We start from the raw sequence: 24,454 nt of genomic DNA, 5'->3' as shown, positions 1-24,454 counted from the left end.
GTTTTAAAGAGGTTTTCCAGTTTTATCTTAATAAAGCTTAGAGGGTAACTAAACTTTTTCAAAAAACTTCTGAGATGTCATAGTGACATGTCAGAAGTTTTGATCGGTAGGGGTCCGAGCGCTGAGACTCCCGCCGATCGTAAACGCTCGGTCAAGTACTGAGCTGCTTAGTTTCTGATCGGCTTTTCTCGGAAAGCTGGGCAATTGGTGTATGGGCTCAATAGAAAATCTATGAGCCCGTACACTACTTGCTTGGCTTTCCGAAGAAAGCCGATCAGAAAGGAAACTGCTCAGCGCTCATCTGGGTGCTTCTACCGGTTCATTTTAGCGATCGGTGGGGGTATCAGTGCTCAGACCCCCATCGATCAAAACTTCTGACATGTCACTATGACCTGTCAGAAGTTTTTTGAAAGTTTAGTTACCTTTTAAAGGGAGGATTCAGGATACCAAACCACCTCCAACCTGTTGTCCAGGACGGTAATAGGTTGACCATGATGACCTTGTGTATTCTGGCCGATGCAGCATAATGTAGAAAAAGAACTTTGAAAACCGCACAAGCTATATGCAAATGATCTGTAAAGAGCTGTGGCGGTGGTGCCGCTCCTACATACAAGAAAATATATGGTGGTGTGCCTGGGTAAACATCTGCAGCCCCTTCGTTTAGCTGGTCCACAGTCTGCTGGTCTAACCCTGTGTCGGCAGCACATTCCCTGTTTACACGGGGAGATGTACTTCCGACAAGTGACCAATTTTTGGGCTGCTTAAAAGATCCGATCAGCTGACAAATGAGCGTCTGCTCGCTTGTCAGCTGATCGCTGCCCTGTTTACACAGGGCAATGATCGGGAATGAGCGTTCTTACGAGCACTCATTTGCCCGATCATTGGCCCATGTATAAGGGTCTTTAGATGTAAAGTGAATGTCCGCTTTGAAATTTTAAGTCCAACATTTTGTATTTTTAAGTTTCTTAATATATATTTACAGCTTTATCTTTTTGAGAGCTAATATGACATTAGCCTTTATTTTTAATTTCTTATCACTTTTGGCCCAAATTTGATTTGACAAAAAATTTCTCATGACTTTTATCCTTCGCATAACCCAGATATGTGAGTATTTTGACTGTGTTCTGCGAGTTCTTAGACTCTTTGCATGGTTGTACAGATAACATTACACTTGAGAAAAGTCTAGCAGGCCGACATACAAAATAATTTACAGTAAAAGGGTGAATTTGGGTATAAGAGAAGGTACAAGTCACACATGCAGAGACAAACTAAACGGTAAAAGAATAATATGGTTATTACATAGTTATTATAGCTTAGTATTGTAGAATCGGAAGCAAAAATCTAATATGTATATGTTTGCTAGATACAGATTGTTCTAGTTTACATTGCCTCTATGGCAATGCTTGACTTTATATTGGTGTTGTGTCGCCCTCTAGTGACATATTAAAATATCACTAGTTACACGCATCCATTGCAGACGCTGGTTCTAGGGCAATGAATTTTTATCGAGAATTCTCCCTCATTACTGTTGTACACTTGCTCAGTCATCATATAAGCAATTGGCAATGAGTAAACCTCTATTGTAGGAGCTGTCACAATGTTTTTGTAAAGCGTAATGCAGCTGTACTGTCTTGCAGTTTACATTATTCAAACATTTTAATAGGTACAACAAGGTTATTGTTATAATTTTGAAGGGAATGTACAAAAGTCCAATTACTACGATATGTAAATTTGGTATTTAAAGGTAATTTTAATATATTCTGGTTACCATATAAATATTGTCAAATAGATTTAAATTTGTGATTCTGTGGAAGTAAATGTTGTTGTTTTTTTGTACTATAATGCTATGATTTTAATAATCAAATTATGTAAATGTTATCTCTTTTAAAGGGAGTACAATTCTTCAAAGTCCAATGCTTGACATCGACAGTGATGGACGTCCATCTCCAATTACTCGGCTCAGCCACACAGCATCATTGAAGAGAGGAAGCAGTTTCCAGTCTGGACGAAATGACTGTAAGAGTGGAGGAGATGGCTAGATTAAAAGCAAGGGTCATTTCAGCGGTTTCCAATATGGGATACCTAGCGAAGTGTACAGGTCCTTTATAAAAATGAAAAAGGGAGACCTCTAAAACTATATAAAGTGCTTTTATAGTGGATATTGGAGTTCTAAAATCTCAAGAGTGAAACCCTTTTTTCTGCTGGGACTCCTTCAAGCATAACTTGTATAGGCAACAAAAAACATTTGGGGCTCCTATCTTTCCTCGACACCAATTTACGAAATGCAAAAAGAAAACCCTAGAGAATCTTTGCATTCCCCTGTTTCATTTTTTAGGGCGAAAAAATATAACCAGACCTTTTTAACCCCTTGCAGGGGTTTTCCAGAACCGAGAACTTTTCGGAATCGCCGGCCAGCGCTCTGGCCGAGGATTCCCCTCCTAGACGGATTCCGTCTCTCCATCCCCGCTGTAGATAGTGCCACCCACCTGCAGATAGCAGCAACCCCCCCCCTCGTAAAAAAGTTGCTTACCAATTTAGACTTCATTGAAATTCTTCCACCGTTCCCTACCGCTGAAAATCTGAAGCTGAATGTCAATCATATAGACATGATGACATGCCATTTTATACTGACCTCATGTCCATGTGGTGACATGAAATAATCAAGTGTCCACATTCGCCATGTACCATGTGTACTCGCTGTATGCACATCTATACACGTTCGTATGCAAGTTACATCACTTGAACATAATGTCACCATAGTGCTGTATTTATGTACTGAGCTTGGTTCTGGTACTGTATGTATGTACCGAGCTTGGTTCTGGTGCTGTATTTATATACCGAGCTTTGTTCTGGTGCTGTATTTATGTACTTTGCTTTGTTCTGGTGCTGTATATATGTACTGAGCGTTATGTACTGAGCTTTGTTCTGGTGATGTATATATGTACTGAGCTTGGTGCTGTATTTATATGCTTGGCTTGGTTCTGAAGTTTTATATATGTACTGAGCGTCTCTTTGGTGCTTTATTTATATATGTATTGAGCTTGGTTGTTATAATGTATATAACTCCAGAAATATATATAATTTATAGCACCAGAACCAATCTCGGTACATATATTCAGCTCAGTACAGAGATTATTTGCAAATTCAGTTTAACCCCTCCCATATAAGTTTGTACGGCATAAAACTACAGCTCCCAGTATAGTCTGAACAATGGTAAGGATATGCTGGGTGTTGCCGTTTCACAAAAAAAGAGCAATACACCCATCATCTCGCTGCAGATCATATAGTGACTATAGTACTGATCAGTCACAGGGAGGGTAAACGTACATTTAGTGACTCACAGGGGACGTCGTCTTAGATTGGAGTCGTTCTTTTTCTCTGTCCTTTTCTATCCAGTCCAGACCTCTATGATGACGCCTCCTTGCCACAACCCATTTCTGCAGTGTTTGCCGCTCAGATGCGTTCGCCTGCTCACTTTTCTATTCCTGCACCTATAAACGAAGATAAAATTCTCATGGTGCCACACTCTATGCCCCTGAATATAATAGTGCTACATACTGTGACCCTGAGTATAATAGTACCATACACTGTGCCACTGAATATAATAGTACCATACACTGTGCCCATGAATAAAATTGTGTCAAACACTGTAAAGTAATGCATCACACACACCGTGCCCCCTGTAGAGAGTGCCACTCATAGAGCACTTTGCAGATCATGCCCTTCATGGAGCTTTCTGTAGATAGTACTCCCCATAGAGCCCTCTGTAGATAGTGCCCTCATAGAGTCCCATGTACAGTAGATAGTGGCCCCTGTTGATAGTGCCCACTGTAGGCTACAGGATGTAAATACTGCCTCCTGTAGATAGGCCCCTGTAGAGTCCCTTGTAGATAGGGCCCCCTATAGAGTCCCCTGTAGATAGGGTCCCTGTAGCGTCCACCTGTAGATCGGTCCCCTGTATATCGTTTCCCATGTATATAGTTCTCCCTGTAGCATTCCCTGTATTGTCCCCTGTAGATAGGGCCCCCTATATAGTCCCCTGTAGATAGGGCCCCCAACACTGCCCGCTGTAAGAAAAAAATTTATTCTTACCTGTTCCCACAGGCGTCCTCCAGCGACGACAGGCCTGATACAGTGGAACGAAGCAACCGACTGCGTCATCGCTAAAGCGCTGAATGGCGAGGCATCCTGTGCCTCGCCAGGGCAGCGCTAGGCAAATCAATTGTATCCGCGTCCAAAGGACGCAGATACAATTGAGTGCAGGAAACCAGTTCCGGGTTCCCAGTTTTGCGAACCGGCCAAGTCCCACCCCTGTATATGGCCACGTCTTTTTTGCAGCGTGGATCAGGGGGAGAATTTTAATGACGTTTACATAGTTAAGTATTTTTAATGCTATTTTCGAAGAAAACTTTTTCCCGGAAAACCTTTCTAATGACTAGAGCTATTTTAGAGCATTCTCGTGGAGGCAACCTCATTCATTACTCCCCATTGGGAGGCATATGGACATCATAGTGAGGGATCTAGCACCTGAGATGGGTGGATTTTAATACTAGATTTCCCCCGCACTGTTATAGATGGGAGAGCCATGTCTGCCAAACATGTCTCCTGCTACAACCGCTGTTCGCTATGGTTTTCTGAAGGACCCGTAGTTGATAAACAGGCCAGCTTCAGTTTAAAGCTATATATATCTTTTATTTCCATGGCTATACAGGGTTTGACATGTTTTTATGAAAGCTAAAACTTTATAGCCATAAATCTTTTAGACAATGTATCTAAAATTAGCTAAAAGAATATAATATTTAACTATGTAAAGGGGCCCCAAAACATACACTAAGGCCCTATTCACATCTGCGTCAGGCCATTCAGTTGTTCTGCTCTGTCGGGAGCAGAACAAGGGACTAATGGAAGCAACGGTTCTGTTGCACCACGAACAACACCAGCGGCCGACAGAATTTAATGGGTTCCGTCAACTTTCTGTCGGGGTGTCTGTGGTTTTACTGGAAACAATAGCTCCGCATGCTGCACTATTGTTTCCGGTAATCTCTGCTGGAGCTACGTCGGAGGCCCCTAATGGAGCCTCTAACGCAGATGTGAACAGGCCCTTAGTTTGATATTTGTCCGTTTTGCAAAAACTTCTGATATTTCTGTATTAAAGGTGAAGTTGTAAACCCTTGCACCATGTTCTGTTCATGGAGAATTACAAATAAGTACTCGTTTAAAGTTATCTGCTCTTCATTGCCATTTAGACACAGTAATCGTTCTTTTTTGCAATATGACCATTGACAATTGCTAATATACGCACTTTTTTATTTTTTTTCCTCCCAGCTTGGAAATATAAAACACCTCCTCAAGCAGAGTTTGTGGAGAAATTAACGAAAGTAGTGGTTTCCCAACTTCCAAACTTCTGGAAACTCTGGATATCATATGTAAACGGAAGTCTTTTTAGCGAGGTATTGTAAAAGACGTGTGATGAAAGTCATGGGATTCTTAAGTTCTTTGTGCTTCTTTAAAATTAAAATGTGCAATTTTTGATAAATGAAATGCCATTTTAATAAGCTATTTGTAGATATTTTGAACTAAAGATGGTGATAACACTATGGACCTTTTAAAGGTATTTCAGTTAACTATAAGAATAGACATTTTTGGCAGAGAACAGGATATGGGGGGGAAAAAAGCTGTACACAGCATTATTATTTTTGGTCACACTACTTTTGTGGCTATGTAAACCTTTTAAATTTAGTTGTTTGTTTGTTGTTTTTTTTTTTAAATGTCTTTCAGTGTGTTTGGTGCAACTTTCTAAATACTTTTTGTTAAAAATTATTTACAGCTGCTTTGTATCATGTATACAGAGCAGCTTCATCTTGCGCTGAGACCTGTATCCGTCAGGCCAGCGGGACTGACTGGTTCAGTGTCAGCGGGTCCTCCGTGTTTCTGACACGCAGGATCGAGCTGCTATCGATCCATTTTAAGTTCATAACTTAGACATAATAGATAAGTTGGATCAGGACCCGCTGTCACTGAACCTGTCAGTGCCGCTGACCTGACGGATTCAGGTCTCAGCGCAAGATACAGCTACTCTGTATACAGGATACAAAGCAGCTGTATCTCAAAAAGTAAAAATAATTTTTAATAAGAAGCAATTAGAAAGTTGCACCAAACACACGGATACAGTTTTATAAAAAGAAAATATTTCAGGGTGTACATAGCCTTTAACATGCACTGAAGGGAATATTTTTTTTTTTACCTTTTTCTGTTTTTTTTTTTCTTTTCCTTTATTATTTGACCTTTAGTAACTATTCTCATGCTCTACCATTATCGGTTGCCAGTAACAACTGTAAAACAATTCAAAACTTTGCAGCTTATGATACTTTGCAAAGGCTCCTGTGAAATGTGGCGCACGTGCAGGTATATTGAAGACCGTTTTCAGTTGTAACTGGTTTCTGTACTGCATCCTTCTTAAGTCATGAAGTTGAAAAGTGAATCCGTTGGACTAACCACAGAACAGTTTGGTTATGTCTTTGCAGGAAAGGGTTACATTACTAATCTCTCATTATCTTAATTAAAGAATTGTAGAAGTTTCATACTGTGTTTACTTCCTAACAGACAATTTGCACAGACGTGCACTTCGCATTCTAATATATTTTATACTTTAGTCAATCTCTGTTCTTATGGTAACAAGTATTCTGTTGTCTGACAGATCAGTGGTATTTTGCTAAATGTTCAAACATATTGCGTGTACATCAAATATCTATCCATTTCCTTTACATAATATTTTTAGGACAACAGGAATATTGATATTACAGCTCAGTTGACTTTAAAGAGAACCTTTCACCTCCCCATACACGTCCAGCTGAGTGCAGCATGTACTGGGGAGGACTGCACAAACCCTGGGTCACTTTACATTTTTTTTCTACCTCCCTCCATTATTTAGATATCGGTGACGTTATATTTGGCGCCCGATATTAAAATAACCCCATGAACAGTCAACGGGGCGTGTACTGGCAAGGGGGCGTGTTACTATGGCTGCGACACTGTCCAATCCGATATGGACAGTGCCACAGCAGCCCGTCAATCACTGAGAATCAAGGGGAGCACGCTCCTCATGAACACACCAAACTTATAACTAGGAGTCCGCTGTATTCTTTGAGCACTCCCATTAGCCAAACCACAATTTTTTTTAATACTGTTTTGGCTATTAGAAGAATGGACCTGTCCCTGTATTATGTTGCAGAATATTTAGGTGACAGATTCCCTTTAATTCAATTTCCGCAGACAATTTTGGTTCTGTTAAGATGAATAGGAAATGAAGGAGAGCTACACTTGGACTAAAATATCCATGGGAGCTTTTAAATGCTTAGGTTGCCCATCCAGTTCCAATGGCTAGTTTATTAGCCCTTTCCTTTATTCATAAAGTTCACACTGCCTAAACTGCAAGATCACCTTTCAGAAAAGTTGTGTCCAATAGCTATAAAATATAAATATATACTACATTTTAATATATCTTAATTACATATTTCCCCTCCTTAGTCCTAGAAACAGGTGTATTTGTTACTGATGTACTTGGGTTCAGGACCCTCCTTTATTATCCAGGGTGAAGAGTAGCACTGTAGGGAAATTAAACACTTGTCAGGTTTACCTGCAGTTTCGGCCAGTTGATAGGATTCCCAGCAGGACACAATGTCATCTGTTTATCATGGGAAAACCCTTCTAATAAAATGGGATTGTCCAATACGCAGAACCCCTTAATGAATGATCAGGCCTGAATAGACCTTAAGCTACATTCACATGAGTGTGACAGATTTACGCGCGTAAATCTGTCCGTGTGCGTTGCGTTATGGCATCAGTGTGCTTTGCGAGTGGCATGCGTTTTTCACGCACTCACAAAGCAGTTTTTTTTTTCAATGGAATTGATGCGCAAAACACGCACAGCACACGGATGTGTATACATGTGCTGTGCGTGGTTTTCACGCACCCATTGGGCGCGTAGATGCAGTGAGTTTCACGCAATAGACTCTCGCTGTGTGAGAACTCCCGCATGTGTGATTTCAATGGGGCTATTCAATGGGGTCGTGTGCTGTTGCGTCGTTACTTTTCATTTTAAATTCCAGGAAGTGATAACTTCTTAACTGTATTCTAAACTTATAATGTGTTATTATACTCCTGTATGCTAATACATTATACTGTGTCACTATGACACAGTCTGCTGTTAGGGCAAAACATAGTGGGCCCTACCATCAGGCTTACAAAGCAGACCGCTCTGGGGTCCATTCTAGGGCTCCAGGACGGACTGCAGGGTGGTCCCCCAGTCCCTGATTGCATCATCGGGTTTCCAGTGACGCGATCACAGAGGGAGTCCCCTTTGATCATGCTGTGGTCACGGACGGTGGCAATCAAAGTGTTAAACATCTGAAATCTGAGTCTCTTGTGATTCCAGCTGTATTCAACAGGTTGCTCTAAGTACAGAAGCAGTCCGTTACAGCTTCTGCTTATGACATGACATTAGCGCACACCGGAGCGCTTATAAACCTTTTCTATAGCGAAGCCAAAAGACATCGCTGTAGACTTCGGACCTGCACAGCCTGCCGTCAAAAGACAGTGGGCGGTCGGTACAGGTTGATGTTGATTTAAAAAAAAAATTTTTTACAAATTTCTTATATATTCTATTTTGTAATCCTATTAGACTGCAGAAAAATCTGGTCAAATGGAAAAGTACAGGAAAAATACAAAACAAAGACCGAACGATTTTAAGGTAAGATGAAAATACTTCCAGTGTAACTATGTCTATCATAACACTGTGCTGATGTTCCACTTAAAGAAGAATTCCTGAAATCAAGTAATGCTACATTAGACTTGATAATAGGATATCAATGATGACAGGCCTTGATGCAGAATGGAAATATATAAGTATCCTTTGTTCTCAAGGAAAAAAACTAGTGCGAACATAAAATGGAAGTGTTGCTCGAAAAATACAATAATATTCTTGTTGTAAGTTTTCTAGGTTTTAAAATTAAATCTATAATCTGACCTGGTTGCTATGCACAGCTACTTCACTTTTTTGTCTGGACTAGTATCTATTAAAGGAACACTAAACCTATAACTGAATGATAAAAGAAGATAAAGTTGCTCACACTGTTTGTCAGGCTGCAGGATTCCTGCGTGTTCATGAAACAAGCAGTCTTGTAGAAATCATGCAGAGGGGTTAATTTTCTGCTCATCAGTTCCATTTTTAGGCTGGTGAATGGCGGAAGAGGCGGGTCTTTGAAAAAGGGGAGGGGCTTAATCTGTGTGTTCTATGCAGACCGGGCAAGTCAGGGAGGCTCTGGCACCCATCAGTTGTCTTACAGCCAGACATGATTGTGAGGAGGAAGGGGGGGGGGTGACCTCCTGGGATACATAGAGAAGAACTCTATATATATATTTCTCATTATTAATTGTAAATATAAGACCAAAAAGGATCAAAGTAAAGGAAGAGAGGAATTGCTTTTATTTTTTTGTGCATTTTATAGGTTTAGTGTTCCTTTAAAGAGGTTCTCTCATCATAGACATTGCTGGCATATCGCTAGGCTATAATATCCATGTCCGATCAGCAGGGGGCTGACTTCTGTGACCCCTGCCGATCGCTAAGAGGCAACATAGTTTGCCCATTATAGTCAATAGCTGACCATGCAGTCAGGCAAAGCCAATGAGTTGAAGTGGCATAGCGTTTTACCGGCGCAGCTCTCACTTCATTCCAGCGCTTAGCAGTTGGACCCCTGCCATTCGGACATTGGAGCCATATCCTAATTAGATGCTGCCAATATCTATGCTGAAACAACCCCTTTATTAACAATCAAATTATTTTTTTGCTGTGTGCAAATGTACAGTGCTGTCAAAATGTTTTTGCCTTTTTCCCAATTTCTTCTATTTTTGCATATTTGTCACACTGAATGTTTCAGATCACCAAACTAGTTTTAATATTGGATAAATATGACCCAATTCAACTCAAGATGCAGTTTTTAATTGATGATTTAATTTATTGTAAAAACGGAATTGCCTCCTTAGCTATTAAATTAACCAGTTAACCAAATTCAATTGACAATTGGGTTCTATTTCACTACCACACCAATGCATAATTGCTGCCAGACATGTTGAATCTAAACATCACTTAAATAGAAGCTGTCTGGCAATGTGAAGCAGGCTAGAAAGTCACTAAAAGCAGCACGTGATGCCACGTTCTAAAGAGATTCAAATATAGATGCCAACCAGTCATTGAAATCCATTAGTCTGGAAGGAGTTACAAAGCCATTGCTAAGGGTCTGGGACTCTAGCGAATCACAGTGAGAGCCATTATCCTCAAATAGAGAAAACTTTGAACGTTGGTGAGACTTCCCAGGGGTGGCCGGCCTCCCAAAATTTTACCATGCACGCATCAACGACTCATCGAGAAGGTCACAAAAGAACCCAGACGAACATCTAAAGAACTGCAGGCCTCACTTGCCTCAGTTAAAGTCAATGTACACGATTCCACAATAAGAAAGACACTGGCAAAAATGGCATTAATGGGAGAGTTGCAAGGCACAAACCACTGCTGACCGAAAAGAACGCACCAGCTCATTTTGCCTTTGCCCAAAAACTTTTAGATGACCCCCAAGACTTTGGTATAATGTTCTATGGACTGATGAGTCAAGGGTGAACCATTTTGGAAGACATGGGTCTCGTTACATCTGGCGTCAAGCTAACATCACATTCCACCATAAGAACATTATACCAACAGTCAAACATGACTTCAATCCCATTGAGATGCTGTGGCAAGACTTTAAACGGGCAGTTCATCCTCGAAAAACCTTTTAAATGTAGCCGTATTAAAACAATTCTGCTAAGAGTGGGCCAAAATTCCAACACCGCGATGTAAGAGACTCATTGCAATTTATCGTAAACATTTGATTGCAGTTTTTACTGCCAGGATTGCACAACCGGTTACTAGGTTTAGGGAGCAATTGCTTTTTCACATGGGTGATATAGGCTTTGAATAAATTTGTATCCTCAATAAATGCAATGATCATCTAAAAGCTGCATTTTTCTATTTACTTGTATTGTCTTCATCTTATATTAACCCCTTCCCTCTTTGGCCACTTTTGACCTTCCTGACAGAGCCTCATTTTTCAAATCTGACATGTTTCAATTTATGTGGTAATAACTCCGGAATGCTTTTACCTATCCAAGCGATTCTGAGATTGTTTTCTCGTGACACATTGGACTTTATGTTACTGGCAAAATTTGCCCGATACATTCAGTATTTATTGTGAAAAACACCAAAATTTAGCGAAAAATTGCAAAAATTAACATTTTTCTCAATTTAAATGCATCTGCTTGTAAGACAGGCAGTTATACCACACAAAAATGTTGCTAACTAACATCCCCCATATGTCTACTTTAGATTGGCATCGTTTTTTGATCATCATTTTATTTTTCTAGGACGTTACAAGGCTTAGAACTTTAGCAGCAATTTCTCACATTTTCAAGAAAATTTCAAAATGCTATTTTTACAGGGGCCAGTTCAGTTGTGAAGTGGCTTTGAGGTCCTTAGATATTAGAAACCGCCAATAAGTCACCCCATTTTAAAAACTGCACCCCTCAAAGTATTCAAAACAGCATTTAGAAAGTTTCTTAACCCTTTAGACATTGCGCAGGAATTAAGGCAAAGTAGAGGTGAAATTTACAAAGTTCATTATTTTTTTCCAGAAATTCATTTTGAATCCATTTTTTTTGTACCACAGAAGGTTTTACCCAAGAAATGCAACTCAATATTTATTGCCCAGGTTCTGCAGTTTTAGGAAATATCCCACATGTGGCCGTAGCGTGCTACTGGACTGAAGCACCGGCCTCAGAAGCAAAGGAGCACCTAGTGGATTTTGGGCCTCCTTTTTATTAGAATATATTTTAGGCACCATGTCAGCTTTGAACAGGTCTAGGGGAACTAAAACAGTGGAAACCCCCCAAAAGTGACCCCATTTGGGAAACTACACCCCTCGAAGAATTTATCTAGGGGTGTAGCAAGCATTTTGACCGGCCAGTTTTTTTGCAAAAATTTTTGGAACTAGGCCATGAAAATGAAAATCTACATTTTTTCAAATAAAATGTAGGTTTAGCTAATTTTTTTTCATTTCCAAAAGAACTAAAGTAGAAAAAGCACCACAGCATTTGTAGAGCAATTTCTCCCGAGTAAAACAGTACCCCACATGTGGTAATAAACGGTTGTTTGGACACACGGCAGGGCTTAGAATGGAAAGTGCGCCATTTGGCTCTTGGAGGTCAAATTTAGCAGAAATGGTTTGCGGAGGCCATGTCACATTTGCAAAGCCCCTGAGGTGACAAAACAGTGGAAACCCCCAACAAGTGACCCCATTTTGGAAACTATACCCCTCGAGGAATTTATCTAGGGGTGTAGCAAGCATTTTGACCGGCCAGTTTTTTTGCAAAAATTTTTGGAACTAGGTCATGAAAATGCTAATCTACACTTTTTCAAATAAAATGTAGGTTTAGCTAATTTTTTTTCATTTCCAAGAGAACTAAAGTAGAAAAAGCACCACAACATTTGTAGAGCAATTTCTCCCGAGTAAAACAATACCCCACATGTGGTAATAAACAGTTGTTTGGACACACGGCAGGGCTTAGAAGGGAAAGAGCGCCATTTGGCTCTTGGAGCTCAAATTTAGCAGGAATGGTTTGCGGAGGCCATGTCGCATTTGCAAAGCCCCAGAGGTGACAAAACAGTGGAAACCCCCAACAAGTGACCCCATTTTGGAAACTATACCCTTTGAGGAAATTATCTAGGGTATAGTGAGCATTTTGACCCCACAGGTTTTTTGCAGAAATTTTTGCAAGTAGGCTGTGAAAATGAAAATCTACATTTTTTCAAATAAAATGTAGGTTTAGCTAATTTTTTTTCATTTCCACAAGGACTAAAGGAGAAAAAGCACCATAAAATTTGTAAAGAAATTTCTCCCGAGTAAAACAATACCCCACATGTGGTAATAAACGGCTGTTTGGACACACGGCGAGGCTGAGAAGGGAAAGTGCGCCATTTGGCTTTTGGAACTCAAATTTAGCAGGAATGGTTTGCGGAGGCCATGTCGCATTTGCAAAGCTCCTGAGGGGACAAAACAGTGGAAACCCCCAACAAGTGACCCCATTTTGGAAACTACACCCCATGAGGGAATTATCTAGGGGTAGAGTGAGCAGTTTTACCCCACAGGTTTTTTACAGAACTTATTGTAACTAGGCCGTAAAAATGAAAATCTACATTTTTTCAAAGAAAATGTAGGTTTAGGTATTTTTTTTTCATTTCCACAAGGACTGAAGGAGAAAAAGCACCACAACATTTGTAAAGCAACTTCTCCCGAGTAAAATAATACCCCACATGTGGTCACAAACATCTGTTTGGACACACGGTAGGGCTCAGAATGGAAGGAGCACCATTTGGATTTTGGAATGGTTTCTGGGTGTCATGTCATATTTGCTGAGCCCCTGTAGTACTAGTACAGTGGAAACACCCCAAAAGTGACACCATTTGGGAAACTGCACCCCCTGAGGAATCATCTAGGGGTATAGTGAAAATTTTGATCCCAAAGGTTTTTTGATGAATTAATTAGAATTAAGCCATGAAAATGAAAAATATTTTTTTTTTCCAACAAGATGTAGTTTTAGATACACATTTTTCATTTTTACAAGGAATAGAGAAGAAAAAGCACCCCAACATTTGTAAAGTAATTTCTCCCGAGTACGGTAACACCCCATATGTGGTTATAATCGACTGTTTACATATATGGGAGAATTCAGAAGAAAAGGAGCGGTATTTATCTTTTGGAGCGTAGATTTTGCTGGAATGGGTTGCGGATGCCATGTTGCATTTGCAAAACCCCTGATGTACCAAACAAAAGTGACCCCGTTTTAGAAACTACACCCCTAAAGGCATTTATCAAGGGATGTAGTGACAATTTAGACTCCGCAGGTGTTTTTCAGAAATGAATACGCAGTGGATGGTGCAAAGTGAAAATTGCAATTTCTCCACTGATCTGCCCATTCACCGCACAAGATGTTGTGCCCCTAGAGAATCTTACCCCATAAATTGTTAAGCGGGTTCTCCCGGGCATGGTAATGCCTTACTTGTGGCCATAAATTGCTGTTTGGGCACACTGTAGGGCTAAGAAGGGAAAGACCGCCATTTTGAGCATGGATTTTGCTTGGTAATAGTTCTGTTTGGGGTTTTGCTGGTATTTCAGCTTATAATGTGGTGGCATATGTAATCTGTGCGGAGTACATCAGGGTATATGTAAGCTGTGAGGAGTACATCAGGGTATATGTAAGCTGGGCGGAGTACATCAGGGTATATGTAATCTGTGCGGAGTACATCAGGGTATATGTAATCTGTGCGGAGTACATCAGGGCATAATAGGAGGGTATAATCATGGGGTAAATAATACAATTATCCATAGATGTGTGTTACGCTGTGGAGCGATCCGTTATGCACAGGCCGGCGTCACACTGATAAACGGTTTTCTTTCTTATCCCCCTTTTGTAACGCTCTGCACCTTTTGGGGACATTTTCTCCTTCGTAGTTTGGGAAATATTGCTGGGAAAGTTTTGCGCTGGTATAATACGGGCGCCCTCGCTTCCAGCGGATGTGCTATGTCCATTCCCTTTCCTAGTTCCTAAATACTATGGCCCTGAAACTGAAGGAATGTTCCCCTCCGGCCTGCGCATTGAGATGTTTTTTCATCACCGCATTACTAGTGCCGTAACTTTTTTGTTTTTCAGTTGATTGAGCGGTGTGCGGGCTTGTTTTTTGCGAGACGGGCTGTAGATTTTATTGGTACCATTTTAGAACACATACGACTTTTTGATCACTTTTTATTTCATTTTTTGGTAAAGGAAATTACCAAAAACAAGCAATTCTGGAATAGTTTTTTATTGGTTTTTTTTCTCTGCATCCACAGTGCGCCCTAGATTACATGTTAGCTTTATTCTGCGGGTCGATACGATTACGGCGATACCAAATTTATATAGTTTTTTTTATGTATTGCAGCTTTTGCACAATAAAATCACTTTTTTTATAAAATCATTTGTTTTCTCTGTCGACATATTCTAAGACCCATAACTTTATTATTTTTGCGTGCACAAAGCGGTGTCAGGGATTATTTTTTGCGGCACGGATTGGCGTTTTTTATTAGTACTATTTTGGAGTAAATGTGACTTTTTGATCACTTTTTATAGCATTTTTTGGAAGGAGATGTGACCTAAAAACAAAGATTCTGGCGCTGTTTTTCATGGTTTTTTTTTACCGCGTTCACCGTGCGGGATAAATTACATAATAGTTTTGTAGTTTGGGTCGTTACGGACGCGGCGATACCAATTATGTATAGTTTTTTTTATTTTTACGGTTTTTCCCATAATAAAAGACTTACTATGGGAAAAAAGTCAGTTTAGCTTTATTTTTATTTGAAATGTGTGTGTTTTTATTGTTTTACCACATTTTTATTTACTTTTTTTTACTTTTTTTACTTGTCCCACTAGGGGACATGAGGGCCTGATGCCCCGATCGCTACTCTAATACACTGCACTACATACGTAGTGCAGTGTATTAGCGCTGTCAGTTATTCACTGACAGCAAGCCTATGAGGACTCGCCGCAGGCGGGTCCTCATCGGCTCCCGTACAAGGCAGACTCGGACGCCATTTTCTGGCGTCCGATTGCCACAGCAACCCAGCGATTGCATCACTGGGTTGCCGATCGGGTGAAAACCTATCAGATGCTGCGCTCTATTGAGCGCAGCATCTGAGGGGTTAATCTGCCGGATCGGAGAGTAGCTCCGGTCCTGGCAGTTACAGGAGGGTGCCAGCTGTATAATACAGCTGTCACCCCGCGGTGATGGTGCCGGCTCTGCTTCGGAGCCCGCACCATCACTGCGCCGTATATATACGGCGCTTTGCGGGAACCACCTCCCGACAGCGCCGTATATATACGGCGTATGTCGGGAAGGGGTTAAAATTTGTTGGATGAAACCTTTAGGCCTCATGCCCACTTCAGTTTTTGTCACTGATAGCACCCTGAACCCATTCCTTTCAATGGGTCCATGCACACTTCCGTTATTTTGACGGATCCGTCGCTCCGTTCCGTCAAAAGTAGAGCATGTCCTACTTTTGTCAGTGATTCAGTTACCGTGGGGGCCCATAGGAGGCAATGGGTTCGTCAAAAAAATGGACGGCACAAGGAAGGCTTCCGTGTGCCGTCCATTTTTGACGTATCCGTTGCCCTAGCAACGGCAGGGCGTGCCAAAGTTCACAGTCTGGGACATGTGACAAGTTCAAATAAAGTTAAATACCGTCCGTTTTTTTAACGGAAACACGGAAGCCAAACAGGAGCACAACGTCCGTTTGAAACGGAAACTCAGAATGGACACGGAGTACACACTGATACGATACCGGACACACGGATCCGTGAGAAACGGCCGTGAAAACGGTGATGGAAGTGTGCATGAGGCCTTAAATGTGGAAAAAATTGCAAAGATACAAGAAATCAGGTGAGGAGCAAATACTTTTTCACAGCACTGTAGGTAAAGAGGAAAGGGACTTGCATATATGATGCTTTGACATTGATTTACCAAATGCATGGAACCAAGGCCTTTACAGTATGCATGTAAGGAATATGCAAGTTCCTATGTAATAACAGATTTTTTTCAAGTGCTTTTCCACTTGCCTTTAGTCAGCAGGCTGCTTTAAAGGCTATGTAAACCTTTTAATGGTATTTTAATTATTATTATTATTTTTTTTAATAATACACAGGTCAGTCAGTGTGATTGGTGCAACTTTATAAATTAGTTTGTTTTTTTTAAATTATTTTTACTTTTTAAGATACAGCTGCTCTGTAATCTCTATACAGAGCAGCTGTATCGTTCGCTAAATCCTGCTCCCGTTTGGTCCGCCGGACTGTCTGGTTCAGTAAAAGCAGGTCCTGCATGTCTGACACGCAGTATCCACCTGTAATCTATCACATCTAAGTTTATAACTTAGATGTGATACTTTACAGGGGATCCTGCATGTCAGAGACTCACAGGACCCGCTGACACTGAACTCGTCATGTCCGCAGGACTGACTGATTCAGATCATAGCGAAAGATACAGCTGCTCTATATACAGAATACAGAGCAGCTGTATCTCCAAAAAGTAAAAATAATTTTGAAAAACTATTTATAAAGTTGCACCAATCGCACTGACTGACCTTTTTATTAAAAAACAAATGCCATTCAAAGGTTAACATAGCCTTTAATTTACAAACAATCTATTTAACTACTTTCCCTGAAGAAGCCAGCTCCCATGCAACGCATGCATTCTTCACTCCTATTTATTTAAATGGGGGATATATTGACATGACTCATTGAATTCTCCAAGTATAAACTCCTGCACGTGACCCCTTCTGACATGTCTCAATGGTCTTTCATTTTAATGCATAGCATACCTGTAATTTGGTCATTTATTTTCTGTGTCTAGAAAATGATACAAGAAGTGATGCAGTGTTTGGTGAAGCTTATCCGTGGAGCTTTACTCCCAAGTACTCTTGGTCAAGAAGATGTGGCAATTTATGGAGGTTGGGGATCAAAGGCTGAATTATCTGGAGCTTGGTTAGCTCATGTTGTTCAGACAGTGAGGTAAGCTGGGTATGATATTTACACTATATAGACAAAAGTATTTGGACACTTCCTAATCATTGTATTCAGGTGTTTCATTCAGTCCCATTTGCCACAGGTGTATAACGCCCCTAGCCATGCAGTCTACCTTTACAAATAATTGTGAAAGAATGGTTTGCGCTTTGCGGGAACAGTTTGGGGATGGCCCTTTTCTGTTCCAGCACGACTGTGACCCAGTGCGTAAATCAATGTCCATAAAAACATGGTTGGGTGAGTTTGGTGTGGAAGATCTTGACTGGCCCACACAGAGATCTGACCTTTAACCCAATTGAACACCTTTGGGATGAACTAGAATGGAGATTGCGAGCCAAGCCCTCTCCCCCAACATCAGTGTCTGATCTCCCAAATGCTTTTCTGGATGAATAGGCACAAATTTGTACAGACACTCCAAAAATCTTGTAAAAAGCCTTCCCAGAAGAGTGGAATCTCTTTTAGCTGCAAAGAAATGACCAACTCCATATTAATGCCTGTGGTGATTTATAACGGGATGTCATAAAAGCTCCTGTTGGCGTTAATGTGTAGGTGTCCTAATACCGTACTTTTATCCTTCTAGTGTACCATGTTAGTCTTTTAAACATTTTGGATGTTTCTATGGCTCATTCGAGACCAAACGAAAATGTTACTAAAAATGCAACATTTTAAAGTACATTATTTTTTTTTTCAGGATACTCCCATTTAGGAAAAGCCAAACTAAAAGCCATGTAATGGGTCACCCCAAATTCCCTACATCATCCTTGTAGTAGTTCAGTATAGTGATATCCTCTGCTACACATGCCATAAGAGACTATCATGGAGAGTTATGTCTCTCTTATTCTGCTCCCACTCTCATGCTGTCATAAGTAGCCTCTACTCTCTTTTTTTTTGTTTTGGTTATCCTAATCTGCTCATGCGCAGTATAATCTTTATGCTCATTGTTCTAATCGGCACTACTGCGCATGCGCCGATTAGAACACGATCACTACAGTACGGGGCCAGGCGTTAACTTGCCTAGTACGCTGCTTGGTACCTGTCAATCAAAGGAAGCAGGCAGGGAGGGGCGTTGAACTGGGGAATAACAAGAGCATTTTTAGGATACGGTGACACCCTCTTTGCTCCAAAATTCAAATTTGCATAAATGTAATAAAGGCTTTTTCTCTTCAAAGGAGGCACTCTGGGGAAAAACATAACACACGTCAGAATCCGGTTCGCCGCATCTATAATAGCCTATTGGTAGTTCAATACGGACATCTGGTGACAGACTCCCTTTAAGCCAAAAATAATGCTAATTATTTAACCACAAAATGTGCGGAGTGTAACTGATGACAATTAACCCTTTCACTGCCAGAGATTACTAGACCTTTTACACCTCTGGTATCATGGATAATTTACATTATTTTGAAATGTACAGATAGAACCTGAATTATAAAATAAAAAATATATACTAAATCCCCATACCCATATAATTTTTGAAGGTAGACACCATGTCAAAATCCTACTCAGCACTTTATACACACTAGCGCCTTCATGTAATTTTACGTCAAAGTATACAATTGAAAAAATTATTAAAAATTAAAGAATCTGACCAAAGCAGAAAATTAAACGCCTTCTAAAAAAAAAACAAGTTCAAGATGTGCAGAGTTCATACAGTTTACCTATGTCTTTACATAATAACCATAAATGAAGATACCTAAAATCATCTGTTTTTAAGCTGGAAATTTTATAAAAGTAACAATTTAGGGCCAGTTCACATCAGCGTTGAGGGGTTCCGCCTGAGCTTTCCGTCAGGGGAACCCCACAATGGAATGGCAAACGGAAACCATAGCTTCTGTTTGAAACACCATTGATCTCAATGGTGACGGATAATTTGCTAATGGTTTCCGTTCGTCAGTCGACTACGCTATTGATTCCGTCAAAAAAACGGAACCCTTTCACAACGGTGACAAGCGGTAACCATTAGCAAAGTATCCGTCACCGAAGCTAAGGTTTCCATTTGCCTTTCCGTTGAGGGGTTCCCCCGACGGAAAGCTCCTACGGAACGCTTCAACGGAAAGCAACGCTGATGTGAACACAGCCTTATAAAAAAACAAGGATTACACACCTTGAAAAGTCAGTGCACCTTTAAATCCTATATATAACATGCTGTTTGCAGCCTTGACCACCATTGTATGAATTTGTGACCAGTAGAAATGAAAAACATTTTTTTATTAAAGCTTACATTCACATCCAAGCAGAAGGTCACATACAAAAACAAGGTAAAAATAAGACCACGGTGTGCAAAATGTTATTATACCACAAACATCTACATCAGCAAGAGCTTGATCTTTTAAAAAAAAATCTGAAACAGAGGCTATGCAACATTCGGCCTTCATCTACAAAATATGCTAAAAATATATCGAAAATTAAATTTCTGACTGACCCGATATGTATTAGACACTCCTCTCTCGTGATAATAGTTATCGTTATGACTGTAGCATGTAACTGGTATCGCTAGAAAAGTGGCCAGAGAATTTACACTAAAGGACAGTGTAGAATAGGGACAGTGTAAAATGTATAAACGTTATCAATGTTTGTTTGTGTGTTTAATGCGAGTGCTGGGTACGGCTTACTTGACGCCACGATCTTAATGTTAGTTAACGTCCCGGTTGTGGACTAAATAAATGGCCTATGAGCAGAGGGTTGATTAGATTAGCACATTTCCATTTCACTCCTTTTCTGGAGCAAAAAACTTCTATATGTGAAAAAAGTTCATTTTATCCCGCTCCGGGGGTCATCAAAGCCATACATGTACTGGAGGAGGATCACAGCTCCTCCTCTCCCTGCACATTGCCAACATGTCCCCCTGCTGCCCCTCCCTCTACTTGTTTACACAGACTAAAGTGGAAGCTGCACATCTTTGCAGCTCAATAAGACCAAGATCGCGACTGGCCTCAATCTGGCCTGAGCTAGGTCGATTTGTAGCAAGGACGTATCCGATAGGGAGTTCTTCCATGCCAGGGCACCCTTTCAATACGTTCTTGGCAGGAAAAGGGTTACAGGGGAAATGTCAGAATTTTGCTTTGGTTGGAGTTCCTAAGCTTGTACCTGTGACCGAAATCTCAGTGCAGCACCAGTGGTTTTGGGCAAGCCGTAGAGCTTTGCAGTCCCTTCTTTTTTGGAATTGCTGTTCACGGACACCTATTTTACCTATCTTTTAATAAAGAAACCTTATCCTAAATACTACAGACTCTAGTTCTTGTTTCCATTCTGATGGTTGCACCTGTCCAGGTCCATTTTTGCTAAGTTCTTTCCACCTATCTTATGCGTGGTCGTGATCGTTCGACTGACCACTATTTCTGCCAACTCCCGCATGCACATGCACGCTTGGCTCGGCATGTGTTTTAAATCGGGAGAAAGACGCTTTAAGACTCCTCTGGCAGCAGCTTATATACTTGCAAACAAAAGGATTGGGCATGTTGACATTCAGCAGCCCGATTCATTTGTCCCCCGACATCTGCCGTCGGGATGCCGTCATACACCTTAGATGGTCGACCGGTCCTAACCGTTAGATCAGCAATCAATTTTATTGACCTAGTTGAGGTTACTCTAGGACTGATTCTCATCTTAGATAAGTTTGTCTACAAACGCAAAAACTTATTTCCTTTGTTTTTGCTGCACAGATAACGGTTCATTGTTTATTTTTAATTCCTGTTACTTATTTTTTATAAATAAATGTTTTGGTTTTTTTAGGCATACGTATGAATCGCTAACTGCTCTTGAGATCCCCAATGATATCCTGCAATCTATACAAGACCTGATATTGGATTTGCGAGAGACTTGTGTCAAGGTCACTTTGCGGCATACTGCTGAAGGTAGAGAATGTGTGCATTCTATGAAGATAGATCTGCTTTTCCTTCAATGATATGTAGAGTTTGATTTTAGTCACGGTTTATAGATGAATTTAAACATGATTTACATGAGTAGAGAAAAATAGCGCAAGCATTATGATAGGCTAAAAAAGTATTGACACTTATTCTTGGGGGATACCCTTTTTTCTTATTTATCTATATATACTGACCACCATCCAATCACTACACAAGTATAAAGCCCTGAAACTGATGTTATGAGTTGGCAAGCAGATTGTGGTTTTGTGGACCAGTTAGTCATTACCTGTCTCATGAGAACACAAGTCAAATTCCATTCAAATCTAGAAGTGCAGCTCAACAGTATTGTGAAGATAAAAGAGGGGAAAATATTGGCTTACAGCTAAGATTTTTCAGTATTTATCAAAAAATATAAAGTTATGGTCCCTACATAGAAGCGGTTAATTATAGTTGCCTAAAACATAGTTGCATCAAGGTATACTTAGATAAAATATGCCATGTGCTGCTAAGTATAACTTAACTATAGAAGATATAGATAAGAGTAGATAAGTCACATTTATCATATCTGTGTCTCTGGTATGGGTGGAGGTGACTTGTGTCTCAATATGGATGCTGCTGCTAATATTTTTTTGCTTAACATTATACACTGAATGGCCAATTTTATTAGGTTCATCCACCCTTTCACAATTGAAGCTTCCCTGTATGGAAATTAGACAAGTCACTCCAGAGATCATCATAAAATCAAGTGAGCAAGTTTTTCCCGTGGATCAGTTTGTGTGAATCAACATTAGAATGGGAAAATCTAGCGCTATGAGCAACTTCAAATGAGACATGGTCATTGGCGCTAGACCACCCAGTGCAACTATCTCAAAAACTGCCAACCTTGTGTGGATTTTTTTCGTGCAACGGTGTCATGAGTATACCAAGAATAGTGTGATCATTCATTGAAATGGGATTCTGCGGACGTCAATAAGTCATCAACGAAAGGGTTCAAAGGAGAATGTTGAGAATCGTTCTGATGAACAGGCGGTTGACAGTCAAGCAAATTGCAGCCGAATACAATGCTGGCGCTCCAACTAATGTGGCTGAACGTACAACTCGTCAATCCTTATTACGAATGGGTTATAACAGCAGACCACCAGCTAGAGTGCCATTGCTGTCTAAGGGAAACAGAAAAGCAAGCCTCTGGTGGGCAAAAGAGTGCAAAAATTAGATCATTGATCCGTGGAAAAACATTGCCTGGTCAGATGAATCCAGATTTCTGTCAGTCAGAATTTAGCATAAGCAGCATGAATCGATGAACACTTTGTCAGGTGTCAACAATTTAGGCTGGTGGAGGTGGAGTAATGGTGTGGGGAATGTTTTCCTGGCACACCCTGGGTCCTCTGATACCTGTGGATGGTAGTTTGAATAGTAGGGCTTACCTAAGCATTGCGGCTAACCAAGTTCATGGTAGCTGTTTACCCTATAGCAGAAGGACGCTATAGTGGCAACTGTCCGCATAAGCCAATATTCATGCAGAGCGATTTTAACACCTAGTGAAATCGTTGAAATTATGAATTGGTTCAAAGGGGCAAAAGAGGTACAACACGGTACTAGATGGGCATGTCTAATACAGTGGCCATTCAGTGTATGTATAAGAGAGCTGGATTGAATATTCATAAGCAGCAATTTAAATTAAGAAACTGATGAAATTCAGTAGGACCAGTATGAGTTTTATAAAGAAAATAATTTCTACATAGAGTAGAATATATGCTAAATTTTTTTATTTTAAAATGAGTAGTCCGAATACATTTAGCGTTTGCTGGGAAATGCTCTTTTGTTTAATCACCGGCATGCTTGTTAATTTAGCTAATTGTTGCTTTTTCAGAGGTGAAGAAGTCAGCTGACAAAGAAGACTGGATGGTTGACAATGAGGGTTTAACTTCTTTGGTATGTTAATTCCTAAATGTTGTGCATGTCTTATAGCGTAATAACACGCCATGTCCTCCATTCTCTGGGCACCTCATTCACGGGGGGAGGGGGTGCAACATTGAGGGGCAGGGGTGAGAAGCAAATTGGCAAGGGCTCTGAGGAGAGGCAGGGTGGAGACAGCAGGTGGACAGGGACTCGGTCAGGGGCAGAGGAGAGAGACTAGGTGGTAGGGCTATGTGGGGAGGAGAGGGCTGGGAGAACAGAAAGTGGGAGGGAGGCCAGAGGGGAAAGACGAGACAGATTCTCTGTGGTGGGGCAGTGGGAGACAGTAGGTGTACATGGGCTCTGTCAGTGCGGTGGGGGGTGTCAATATAAAAAACATTTGCACTTAAGCTGCTTCCTTTGTCACCCACCAAGATGCAATTCTGGCTTCTGCTTCTGGCTCTTGCAGGCTCTCTGATTTTCCGCTGCCGTGGCGCACCTAGATTGGCGGGAACTGCCACTATAATGTAATGGGCCATACCGCTGGGACATTGCTCTGTGCATGCAAGGTCCTGATGCCAGCATCATACAGCGTCAGGATCTTGTATGCAGCATCAGGACCTTGTGAGCAAGGTCCCAGCAGTAGTTACCTTGGAAAAGGGAACGAGCCCCATCATAACAGGGCCGGTTCCTTTCTCCAAAGGTACTACTGCTGGGGCCCTGCTCAGAATTACTAAGAAACATGCAGCAGACAGGCCCCCTTTTTTTAAAAATCTTTATTGCCGGACCCCTGACGGCAGTACCAGCTGTACTGCCCTGATGACAACCTTATCTATTAATGTCATGTCTTTATATTTGCTGATTTAAGGATAGATCTAATACACTCCTCAACATTGAAATTGCAACACCAAGAAGGGCAAGCCGTAAGGTTATGCAAATCAAGGAAGTAGCAGGTGCCAATGTTTACATTTTCAAGCACCTAGCCCTAATCTGTGGCA

General features: G+C 40.8%; 1 protein-coding gene across 1 annotated transcript in view; it reads left to right on the top strand.

Moving 5' to 3' along the window:
• EXOC2 (exocyst complex component 2) overlaps nt 1-24,454 on the top strand; it is a 136,125-nt gene that overhangs the window by 75,141 nt on the left and 36,530 nt on the right. Inside the window, exons 11-16 of the mRNA XM_075826691.1 lie at nt 1,891-2,016; nt 5,326-5,450; nt 8,681-8,749; nt 17,525-17,682; nt 21,427-21,548; nt 23,431-23,492. Of these exons, the coding sequence (XP_075682806.1) occupies nt 1,891-2,016; nt 5,326-5,450; nt 8,681-8,749; nt 17,525-17,682; nt 21,427-21,548; nt 23,431-23,492 (662 nt within the window). The remainder of the gene's footprint in view (nt 1-1,890; nt 2,017-5,325; nt 5,451-8,680; nt 8,750-17,524; nt 17,683-21,426; nt 21,549-23,430; nt 23,493-24,454) is intronic.

The sequence above is a fragment of the Rhinoderma darwinii genome, chromosome 5 (assembly GCF_050947455.1).
Source record: "Rhinoderma darwinii isolate aRhiDar2 chromosome 5, aRhiDar2.hap1, whole genome shotgun sequence".
Classification (NCBI taxonomy): Eukaryota; Metazoa; Chordata; class Amphibia; order Anura; family Rhinodermatidae; genus Rhinoderma; species Rhinoderma darwinii.
The sequence above is the reverse complement of the archived record's forward strand: the minus strand, read 5'-3'. Positions and strand labels throughout refer to the sequence as shown.